The sequence below is a fragment of the Musca autumnalis genome, unplaced genomic scaffold (genome assembly GCF_047663935.1).
Source record: "Musca autumnalis isolate F117 unplaced genomic scaffold, ASM4766393v1 scaffold_5, whole genome shotgun sequence".
NCBI lineage: Eukaryota > Metazoa > Arthropoda > Insecta > Diptera > Muscidae > Musca > Musca autumnalis.
Window position 1 is genome coordinate 159108536 of NW_027412088.1, and position 12731 is coordinate 159121266.

Sequence of the window (12731 nt, forward strand, 5' to 3'; positions counted from 1 at the left end):
GGAGAGAAGGAGTTCAGCAGCCGCAGCCTTGCAGTGATGCAGATTGATCTGCAGCACCCGAAGGCCATGCTGCTGAACTACCTTACTGCGACTTCGAGAGCCGGAACCGAAGTCCTCCAGACCCGAAAAACAGCACTCCCCCACAGTCTCTGATGTAGTCCGCACTCTCATCATCTATGGTGAATCGCATCACCATGCCGTCTCTCTCCTTAAAGTGCTTGAGGGGCCTCCAGCCATCCACAGAAAGGCCCCGGTTCTGCTTTCTCAGCATCTTGACTACTTCCCCTGCATCAGAGTCAGGAGGAGGCACCCACGTTGTGGCTACACTACTCCTGGGTATCTCATCAACAGGGACAGCAGCCAGCATGCAGCCGTCCCAGAGGTCACCAGCACCCTCTATTAACTGGATGAGGAAGTCTCTCGACTCCTCATCCTGGCAATAGAGGACTCTGATTCCCCTTTGGATAACCGCCCTGCCGAAGCCGGTCTTGCCGGCGTCTACCTCATCGGAGGTGATGGCCTTCCGGAGAAGGCGTTCCACTGCGATGTGCAGGTAGTTCAGAGATACAGTGTGAATGTGCAGGTAGTTCAGAGATACAGTGTGAATGCCGTACTTGGAGACCACCCCCATCCATCAAGGCAGAAGAACGCCAGCTGCCAAGGCAAAAACGAGTGGAATAATTGATAACCAAAGTTCGTTATGTGAATTTATATTACAATTTTATTAATTTAATTTTCTTGGAATTCTTTTGTTTTTATTTTGTGAATTACAAAAATGGATGTTAAACGAAAAACAAGGATTTCACCAAAGGAGAAAAATAAATGAATGGTGGGAGAAACAAGTGGAACATTCAACATGAAAATGTTGTAGGTACAGTAAATAAACATAAAGAGTATAACATATTTGTAATTGGTTGTTTGTTGGTTTTTTATCTACTACTAAACTATGAATATCATTAAATTTAAAGGGATGTTTGTTTTGCATTGGAGAATCACTAAAAGACTTAATCACTTCCATCACCCTCTTCTTCAGATTCTTCTTCCTCTTCAGATGCAGAGGCTTCCTCCTCCTCTTCTTCTTCTTCGCTTTCAGCTTTCTTTTTGGAATCCTTCGCCTTTTTGTCCTTATCATCTTTGCCTTTATCTTTGTCGGCCTAAAAATACAAATTTCAACAAATTAAAATTTATTTTTATTTGTTTTAATTTCCAACTTACTTTTTTGCTCTTCTTATTTTCTGGTTCTGAATCAGATTTTTTCTTATCACCACCCTCATCCGATGAACTATCATCATCAGATATATATTCCTTGGATTTAAATGAGCCTGAGGTATTTGCTGATTTCTTGGGTGAAACATTCTCCTTCTTACGTTTCTTGGTAGCCTTTCCCTTAGAAGCACCTCCTTCATCATCACTATCATCCGCAGCTGGCTTGTAGTGTTTCATTTCATCAATATAACGTTGTTTATCCTTTGCTGCCAATTCTTCCCACTTGGATTTATCTTTAAGTTCTTTCCACAGCTCACCAGCCTTTTTGGCAATTTCAGTGACTTTAATACCGGGATTATCGCTTTTGATTTGTTCGCGAGTATCATTTAGCCACAACATAAAGGCGGTGGTGGCACGTTTGGGTTTGTTGGCATCCTTCTTTTTGGAAGCTTTTTTCTAAAAGTTGGAAAAAAGGTATAATCAATAGGCATTGACTGGAGGAAAGCAGACCATAAGCAGAATTCGATAGATAATAAAGGTTGGTCAGCGTACAGTAGACATAGACAGATGTCAACATAGGTACAAATAGAGGTCACAAGTCATTGCCAAGAGGTCAACATAAATTGACTAGGGTTCACAGATATTGGCAAGAGTCAATATATATTGAACAGAAGTCAATAATAGGTCAAAGGCAAGAGGTCAATAGACATTGACCAGAGGTCAATAGACATTGACCAGAGGTCAATAGACATTGACCAGAGGTCAATAGACATTGACCAGAGGTCAATAGACATTGACCAGAGGTCAATAGACATTGACCAGAGGTCAATAGACATTGACCAGAGGTCAATAGACATTGACCAGAGTTCAATAGATATTAACCAGAGGTCAATAAACATTGACCAGGTGACCAAAGCACATTGAGCAGAGGTCAATAGAATGATATGAGGTCAATACACATTTTAAGGTCTATAGGCACTGACCAGATATCAAACGACATTAACAATTTGTTTTCAGCCTTACCGTTCTTTCTTTCTTTTCGGGCTTTTCCTTTTTCTCCTTCTTTTCTTTTTTAGGCTTCTTCTTTTCCTTCTTCTCAGCTCCGTCATCACCACTACCGCCGCCACCACCTCCACCACTTGCATCAGAATCTTCGGAATCACTGGCCACATTTGAATCGTATTCTTCCGCAACATCTGATTCATTTTCATTGGGTTTGAAGTCTTCATCTGTAGATTCCTCTTCAGAGCCATCTTCATCATCATCTGAATCCTTTTCTCTGGCCTCCGCCTTAACGCGAGCCAAATAGGCGTCTGGTTCATTTTCATTATCCGAATCACCGAAATCAACATCTTTATAGCCACCCTTATCTTTGCCCACATTACTAATGTGCAATTTCTTTTGATTAATGAAATCGAAGAGCTTGGAATATTCTTCCTTTTCAATGGAAGAGAATGTGTGAACGGTACCATTTTTGAGGGTTACCTCAAAGTCAAAACTTCTAGTTGAACCACCGCTACGTGCAAAGTTAACAGAGGCTATTTCCTCGAAACGTATGTGTACTGGAGGTTTGTGGATGTAAATGAAACCACGTTCCAAAGGATAAAGATAACCTGCGGCAGCTTTGAATGAACAACCCACAGCGGCAGTGCCAGAATGACTAGATATTACAGAAAAGAGCAGCAGTTAATAAAAAAATCATACACAAGATACACGTAACTTACCCCACAAAGTTGCCAGGTCCTGTAATCTTGCGACCAATCAATACCTTCATTACCTTACCCATTACCTCATACAAAGGACCGGAAATGGTTTTTTCAAGTTTTCCCTCATATTTCTCTTTCAGTTCCTCATCGGTGAATGGCAATTCAATAGACGTCTCCTCTTCGGGACTAAACAACAACACCAAATAATGATAACGTGTCTGACCCTGTTTAATGGGAGGATCCAAAGACAAAACGAAGAACATCTGGCGATTGTCTTTGTGCGGCAACAAAAACAGCCTCAACACTGAATCCATGGGAATTTTGTAATCGAAAGTTTTGCCATGAAGTTGAAAGAATGTTGAAAACACTTTAATATCATAACGACCTCTGGGTGTAAGACAATGAATTTCCCTGAATATGGCAATTGCATCACCAGATGCCGAAATAACAGAAGCTTTGCTCATAACATTTGTCTGGAAAGTTTCAACAGGATCATCTTCAGCCGATTCAACAGCCGGTATGTGGAAACGCATTTCCATTAGACCCACAGGAGCATCGTCGTTTTGATGAAATTCAATGGTGACCTCATTTTTACCCGTTGTACACTGGGATACATGTGACAGGGGTATTTCGAAAATCATTTTAGTGTCTTTGTCGAAGCTCAGCACAGAACCTTTAAAATTCGCCGTACCCCAATTCCAGCCTTTGACACACATCTCCTTCTCCACCATATCCTGATGGTAGACTTTTTTGAGAAATTTTGACAGCTTTTCATTTTCACTGTCTTTGAAGCCAACAAATCGATAGAGATTTCCAGATTTGGTAAATACTCGAATTCCCCAAGTGCCCACAAATTTCTGGGAATTGATAAGATCTATGTCATCGGCTGGTATTGTGTCAACTTTGCCAGTTTTACTATTTTTGTAGACAAGATTCTGCTCGGACAGTTTCAAGCGGCCAGGTGTCTATATAGGAGACAAGAAATAATGGACAATTAAAAGATCAACCCACTCCTCGCTTCTTCCCGCACAAGAAACATAGTCAAAATAGTTTTCACTTACCATTACACCTCGTACTTCTGCTGAGATATCATATTCCAAGGTTTCAGACATGATTTTCCAAGCTACGCTCCTGTTAAATCAACAATAATGAATTAACAATTTTCTTTCTTGGTAATTTCGCAATTTTTGTGTGCCGGCACGCGTGTTGATTCTCGTTAAACAAAACAATGCTATTTCAACGCGCAAAAAAATCGTGTAATGAGGAAATGTCAGTTAAAAAAGGTCCCAATTTACATTGAGCGAGTTTACTTGCGGCAATTTTCATTTTGTAGGAGAGAGAGGTGAGGCATATGGTAACCCTTTGCCTCTCAGCACCCTCTCTCACCAACAAACTGACAATTGCCGCAAGTAAACTCGCCTATTACGAGGTTATTAAGAAGAAGCATCAACATAGAAGTGTTGCCACATTCAATAAGTCATGAAAGAAATGAAATGATAATAGGTCTGTTCGATAACTCAAAAGTTTGTACAAATTTGTACAAACTTTTACAAAATGCTGTTCCATAACAAACTTGTTCAGTAAAAGAGAAATGAGAAGTACCTGCAAGAACTTGCAAATACTATTTACTTGCGAAGTTATCGAACAACCCTTTTATGACCCAGCCATGGCACGTCTACACCACTTTCAATTGTAATTCAGAAAATAGCTGTTGTAATTCAGAAATTCCCTTTGAAATTCAGATATTTTATTTTTAATTCATAACTTCGATTTGAATTTCAGAAATTCTATTTGAAATTCAGATATTTTATTTGTAATTCAGATATTCCATTTGAAATTTAGAATTTTCATTTGGAATTCAGATATTCCATTTCAAATTCAGAATATATCATTTAAATTTCAAAATTTCCATGTGAAGTTCAGAAACTCCATTTGAAATTCAGATATTTCATTTGCAATTCAGAATATTTCAATTGAAATTCAGAAAATTTCTATTAAAATTCGGAATTACTTTATAACGCTGACTGTTGATGTAAATAAACTACGCCATTTTCAACTGTATAGCGCTCGGCACATACGGTGAGCGTTGCGTTACAACAACCACATGAAAAAAGTGTAAGTGAAGCCAAGTTTTTTGAAAAACAACAACATGGCTGACGTATTAAAGTTAAACATAATTTAACTGTTTTGGGACAACGCGTGTCCCAACGTGTCACTAAACGGACGGGGGCTTAAGACTATGTTTACATTTACGAAATCCACTCGATTTCATCTGTCAATTCCTTTGTGTATACGTCAAATGAAAACTCATCTGAAATCGATTGGATTTCATTTGACGTTTGAGCAATGGGATTGACAGTTGAAATCGAGTAAATTTCGTAAATGTAAACATAGTATAATTCAGAATTTAGCATTTGTAATTCAGAAATTCCATTTGAAATTCAGATATTTTATTTTTAATTCAGAAATTCCATTTGTAATTCAGGAATATAAGGTCTGTTCCAGAACTGCAAGAATCTACTAATTTTTACTATTTTTTCCGATAACATAAGGGAAAAAATGTTATCGTAGTAAAAATTAGTAGCTTCTTGCAGGTTCTGGAACAGAGCATCTATTTGAAATTTAAATATTTTATTTGGAATTCAGATATTCCGTTTAAAATTCAGATATTTCATTTGAAATTATGTAAGAAAGATAATAAATCAGTACAATAAAATAATTATATTTGGTCTGTTCCAGAACTGCAAGAATCTACTAATTTTTCCGATAACATAAAAAAATCGTGTTGTAGTAAAAAATAGTAGCTTCTTGCAGGTTCTGGAACAGAGCAATTGTGTCTGAGTTGACATCAATAGTACTTTTTCGTACGTTTTCTTCCCATCTTTGCCACTACATTTTCCCACCCTGACAACATCTACGAATGAATATCAAAACGGAAACTGCGAAAAAAACGACACTGTCTCATGGTTCACACCATGGCAGAACTACCAGGTAGTGGCATCGTAAAATTTTGAATATGTTATGTCAAAACTTTCTTTATGTTGTTGGGGAAATTACAACAAAAATATTTTTTTTATAAAGGAATTTGACTTTTCATATTCGATCAGCTGGTGTGATACCACTACCTGGTAGTTCTGCCATGGTTCACACATACGCAACAGTTGCTGCAATTTTTTCAATTCCGCTTTGACCGTTTGTCTTATGTTTAACTGAAGGGTTGCATTTTTTAGGATTTTTGTAACAACAAAACTGTACTATTCATGTACCAAAACAATTTGAATTGCCTGCAATAAAAAATAAATTTTTGTGTTTTTATGAAATAAGGAGGCAAGGAAACTATGTGTGTGGGGGTTTAAAAATAGATGAATTCGGATGAAAACCAACCATACAGGTAAAAATTCCTCCAAAAATGCGTGATGCAGAATTCCCATAATTTCATTGTACGTTTTCTTCCCATGTTTGCTACCTTTTTTCTAACCCTGCAGAATGTGAAAATGAAGGTCTAAACGGAATTGTAAAATTGCAGCAACTGTTGCGTATGTGTGAACCATGAGTTTGTGAAAGCCGACTTATGCCCGTAAATTCTAGCCCTAGGTAACCGGGTAGGTAGCTACCTATTAGTTATCTTTAGTCCCGGTCCACACTAGAGTGATTTCATTGATAAAATTCCATGAAATTATGCTATCTTAGATCGAGTTCCATACTAAAGTAATTTTTTGAAATTGCTGTAGTGGGGAACTCGAGCTAAGGACCCCTAATTTCATGAAATTTTTTAATGAAATTCACGCTAGTGTGGGCCGGGACTTACCTACGCGTTTGGTAATTTCTAAGTGCCATTTACCGAGGCGTGTATATTTTGAAAACATGTGGTAACATTGGTTATTTTCATTCATGATTTCGTAAAAACATTGCCACATATGTATAAGTGTTTTACAATTTTTAACACATTGTGTGCGGGAACGCAAAATGTGTAAAAGTGGTAAAAATTGTAAAAACTTTTTAGTTCTGGAACAGAGCTGATATATTTGGTCTGTTCCTTTACTTCTGAAAATGGTAAAACCGGCAAAAGTAGTAAAAGTTGTAAACTGCTCCCTATGAATTGTATTGTGTCTGAAGTAAAGGAACGCTTTTGGAGTAAAAAGTGGTAAAAATTGAAGATTCTTGAACGTAAAGGAACAGAGCTATTATCGTTTGGTATTTCTCACAATGGCTCCTTTAAGTTATTCCAGGAGAAACCGCCAAGAGAGAAAGAATTAAGTAAGATCAACCTTTGTACCTTTACTTGATTATGCAATCATTTCAATTCATTACTTTGTAATTTCATTTCACTTATTTTGCAACTTTAATTTCATTTATTTTACTAGGCGTTTACACCAGACAGTTTGTCTTCAAATACAACTCTGATTTACTAACACATACAGACATTTGTCGTTTGTCTCCCAGCTGTCCATAATTTTTTCACAGACAGTAGGGCAGACAAATTTTTGACATTTTTGTAAAAATAAGTGAGGTAATAATTGAAATGTTTTGAAAACAAAAGAACACGAACAAGAACAAAATATGTAAACGGAAAACAAAAAGAAACCGACGATTTTCATTCAAAATTTTACAACTGTTTTTGCAGTTGTCGGGACGCCTTCGTCACACAGGCAAGTTGTGGGATTTTGACAATCAATACATTAAGCCAACTGTCTGTCATTTGTAAACGCAGGGCTAGATAATAAAACAACAAACAAATAACAAACAAACAGATGTACAAACTAACTTATACCCCGTTTATATATAACCGGATTTAACAAACCGACTGGGTTTTAAATGTCAATTCCATTGCTTATATTTCAAACAAATCCTTATAAAGAAGGTTAACCCTGCAAAAAGCTCTAATATAAACAGCATATTACAATCGCATAAATAAACAGACTTTGCAAAAGAAAGAAAGGCCAAAGGGTTTGGTTTCATTTCAATCGAGGGCAAAGTTTGTGTTTTATTATAATTCTTCTGCCAAAAACAATAAGTTGGCCATTTGACATAGTGGAAACTTCTTCGAAAACGTTACAGCCGTAACATTACCTATGGATTGATATTATGAAATTTTGCTTACACGGGGGATATCTATGAACCCATAGATAACTACGCGTAGAAATTACGGGCATTAATGGGAAAGAAAATTGAGTTTATGGGAGAGGGAGTAGAGAGGAATAAGAGGGCGTACACACTCCCCTGTACTCGCAAATTCAGTTTTGTTTCTTTATTCTTCGCAGTTTTTTCTGCATTTTCTTTCATTTCATTTTCTCCGCCAGCAAATAAACAACATTGAATTAAAAACTTTTGTGAAGAAAAATAAATTGAACAAAAAATTATCAGTAAATCCATATTTACATTAGGCAATTTTCCTTGCGGCAATTGTCAGTTTGTAGGTGAGAGAGGGTGTTGAGAGGCAAAGGGTTACCATATGCCTCACCTCTCTCTGACAAACTGACAATTGCCGCAAGGAAAATTGCCTAATGTAAATATGGACTAAAAATTAATAGTAAACAAATACATATGTATTTATTTAATTTTTAATTAAATTTTATTTCTATAAGAAATATCGCCTTAGTGTTGCCTTTGAATAATGAAATGGGAAAATGAGTGTGAAGAAGAATGAGAAAATTGACAAAAACATTAGCTTTAATCCAGAACTAAAAAGTTTTTAAAGTCTTAACCACTTTTACACATTTTACCCAAAAAAGCGTTCCCGTACACAAAAAAGTTGTAAAATGTTCACTTCTCTTTAAACAAAAATGGCGCTGAATGACGCTCTTTTTAAAAACTTTTTATACGACAAATCATGATACAAGGTAGTCTTACGCTCACAACTCACAGAGTAGTATTTGCTTTGACGTCCCTTCGTAGTCAAAACGATATTGACAAACTTTGTATGTATATTGGTCTGTTCCAGTACTGCAAGAATCTACTAATTTTTACTATTTTTTTCGATAACATAAAGGAAAAAATGTTATCGTAGTACAAAATAGTAGCTTCTTGCAGGTTCTGGAACAGAGCATATGTTAAAACATACCAACATATGTCAGTTTAATTTACATTTCAAATTCGAAACTTAATTTAATTTAAAATTTTTAAATTTTCTGACAAATTGATATTTGAAATTTTCGAAGACAATGGCATTGCCACAGCCCATATCGGGAGATTTACGGGTTTCTCGTTTCTTTGATGCTGATGAGACCTGTTCCACACAAACGTCCAAACACCCAAAATAAAACCAGAACCACAACGACTTTTTGGTGCCGCCAGTTCCAAATGAAGTGGAGGAGATGTCTCCCAATACAACTGCTGTGGCTGAGGCTTTTAATGATGAAAACTCTCCAGCCCCTGTTTCTTTGTTCTCGCCACAACGTAAACAATTGTCAAAAATTATGAAACCATACTACAGGCGCAACAACAAAATCAACGATCACTTTCCCAGAATTGGATCAGGAATCATATGCACAAGGTGCAACGGCGTTGGTCAACATCATTAACCTACACTTTACACACTCAAAGAACGTGCAATAGAGGATTCAATAACAATAACTCCTTCCCCACCTTAGGAATCCAGTTCTTCAAATACAGTGAAGTCGCTGGCGGTGGTGCTCGTGGTGGATTATAAATCTCTATTTTTGAAGACTCCGCCACAGAACAAAGAACGCAATCTGGCCAACAAAAATATCAGCGGCAAAAGCAAATGTTACTGGCTTCACAGCATCCAGTCAAATTCCAGGAAGATAAAACCGAAACCATTTCTAAAATGCTGATGGCACCACCGCTACCAATTAAATTTTAAGAATATAAAACTGAAACAATTTCCAAAATGTTAATGGCTCCTCCACAGCCCATTACATTTGAGGAAGATAAAACTGAAACAATAACAAAATTCATGCTTGCTCCACCCCAACCAACGAAAATAGCAGGAGAGGAATTGTTGCCCAAATTGTCCGTGAAAGGCAACAGCATGGCGGATGCGGCATCCAAAAGACAGGATAATTTCTTTGAATTTTTCACCCAGTCACCACCCAAGGCCTCAAACCTAGACAATTCTGTGGCAGGTCAACTACGAATGGCGGCAGAAAGCATGACACCCATAACTCAAAATCCTAAACGTGTTTGTGATATTGAAACTCCTAACCAACAAAAGCTTAAATAAAAACCTTTGGTCTTGATCAAGGAAACAAATCAAGTAAATTTGTATTAAGAGATTCATTTATTCTTGATTTCAAAATTCGATGAAATCCTCATATGTGGCTGATTAGCATCACATGATGGCCAGCAAGACCAATGACAAATTCTGGAGAAGGTCAATCGGCATCAATGAGAAACATACTGACCGACAACTTTATGAACGATTTCTTAGAAATCAAAGTGTCACCACCCATACCCATGGATGTAAAGGAAATGACGCTTATTCATCCAAGTTAAAACAATTCAACATTGAAAATTTTGGAGGAAACCATTCCTTATAAATCGATCCACCATGAAACTCACTCATCTTCTGCTTCTGATGGTAAATTAAGCCTCTTGTCATCTTTAAACCCTCCCATACCGCAATCATATTCTATGGAAAACAAAATATGCTCTGGGAATGAGAAATTTTTTGAATTAAATGCCGAGACGGGAATGTTTGGCACTAATATCAGTATGATTATGAACTGCACATGGTCGCCAAATCATGGTCCAATATCTTCAAGAAATCTATCACGAATTCAAAAAAATTCCATCCACATAAATGCCAAGGAAATATCAGCAGAGACCTCAAACGACAGCAAAATTCACAGTAGCAAGTTTGCTTAAATATAAATTATGTTGTTATATAATTCATGTTCCAATAATGTAATGATGGGTACATCACATTTTAGCATCGACGTCAGCCAATCGAAATGGGCTGCTATACAGCAAAAACTAGGCCCACATGATACCTACCCCACAAACGGATAAAATGCTATTTATTTAAACTAAGGGATCTGTTTTTAGCACATTTATGTTTACTGCTCCTTTTATTGTTTTTTATAGTTACAGAAAAGACTCCAATAAAAAACAAAAGACTACATTACAAAGTTTCTTTGTTACTTTTTAATCATAAAGTTCTACAAGGATATAATTAGTAATGTCATCTTTTTAATATTTTTCCACTTCTTCAGTATACTTCTTCAGGGTAGAAACGGTTTCTAGCCTATTTCCAACTATCCAATTAAGAAACGCATACAAATATCATTTGTCTTTTCTCATTTCGTATTCAGTGAACGTCGTAAAAGATTACAGAGGTAAGTCTGAACTACCAGGTCGGTTGTTATTGTAGCAACGTATGTGTACATTCGTGTATTATTTCAGTTATCAGGTTCTGATTCCTCTATATCCAGACTCAAAAATTCTGCAACCTGGGCTGGTTGCATCCATAGATAATCAGGAGACAGGTGAGTGGGGTTAGCCAGGAAGCTAAACAAATGCAGCGTGTCGTGTGATCCCAATCGACATGGATATATTGCATCCATTCGGGCCCAATACGCATTAAGGCTGCTGCATCGTACGGTTCTTAACTGGGCTAAAACATACCACATATGTCATCGACAATAGGACCCGATGCCAACATAGCAAATAATCCGCATACATTACGGTCTCTATGCCGCCTCTATGTTCCAAACATAATTTCTGCAAGAAGTTTCGATGGTCGCACTTGCGTATATGTATCCTGCACCGATATGGAATGTTACTTCAATCAGCCCAATCATGAATGAAAATTCCGTGCGGAATTTCTCTCTTTTCCCTTCTTTGCTATCACAAACAAAAAATCCGCACGGAAAAAAATTCCGATGGAGAAAAAGTGTCAAGTGTCAAGTGTATGTTTCTCATTGATGCCGATTGACCTTCTCCAGAATTTGTCATTGGTCTTGCTGGCCATCATGTGATGCTAATCAGCCACATATGAGGATTTCATCGAATTTTGAAATCAAGAATAAATGAATCTCTTAATACAAATTTACTTGATTTGTTTCCTTGATCAAGACCAAAGGTTTTTATTTAAGCTTTTGTTGGTTAGGAGTTTCAATATCACAAACACGTTTGGGATTTTGAGTTATGGGTGTCATGCTTTCTGCGGCCATTCGTAGTTGACGTGCCACAGAATTGTCTAGGTTTGAGGCCTTGGGTGGTGACTGGGTGAAAAATTCAAAGAAATTATCCTGTCTTTTGGATGCCGCATCCGCCATGCTGTTGCCTTTCACAGACAATTTGGGCAACAATTCCTCTCCTGCTATATTCGTTGGTTGGGGTGGAGCAAGCATGAATTTTGTTATTGTTTCAGTTTTATCTTCCTCAAATGTAATGGGCTGTGGAGGAGCCATTAACATTTTGGAAATTGTTTCAGTTTTATATTCTTAAAATTTAATTGGTAGCGGTGGTGCCATCAGCATTTTAGAAATGGTTTCGGTTTTATCTTCCTGGAATTTGACTGGATACTGTGAAGCCAGTAACATTTGCTTTTGCCGCTGATATTTTTGTTGGCCAGATTGCGTTCTTTGTTCTGTGGCGGAGTCTTCAAAAATAGAGATTTATAATCCACCACGAGCACCACCGCCAGCGACTTCACTGTATTTGAAGAACTGGATTCCTGAGGTGGGGAAGGAGTTATTGTTATTGAATCCTCTATTGCACGTTCTTTGAGTGTGTAAAGTGTAGGTTAATGATGTTGACCAACGCCGTTGCACCTTGTGCATATGATTCCTGATCCAATTCTGGGAAAGTGATCGTTGATTTTGTTGTTGCGCCTGTAGTATGGTTTCATAATTT

The 12731-nt window shown here is 37.3% G+C and overlaps 1 protein-coding gene across 1 annotated transcript; it reads right to left on the bottom strand.

Moving 5' to 3' along the window:
- Positions 1-698: 698 nt before the first annotated feature.
- Positions 699-4319, bottom strand: Ssrp (structure specific recognition protein). The gene is made up of 5 exons (XM_073988885.1): positions 3974-4319; positions 2931-3877; positions 2230-2866; positions 1216-1662; positions 699-1154 (listed from the first exon to the last, which is right to left on the bottom strand). The coding sequence occupies exons 1-5, from the start codon at positions 4022-4024 to the stop codon at positions 1005-1007; spliced, it is 2232 nt and encodes a 743-aa protein (XP_073844986.1). The 5' UTR covers positions 4025-4319; the 3' UTR covers positions 699-1004.
- Between the last annotated feature and the right edge of the window lie 8412 nt (positions 4320-12731).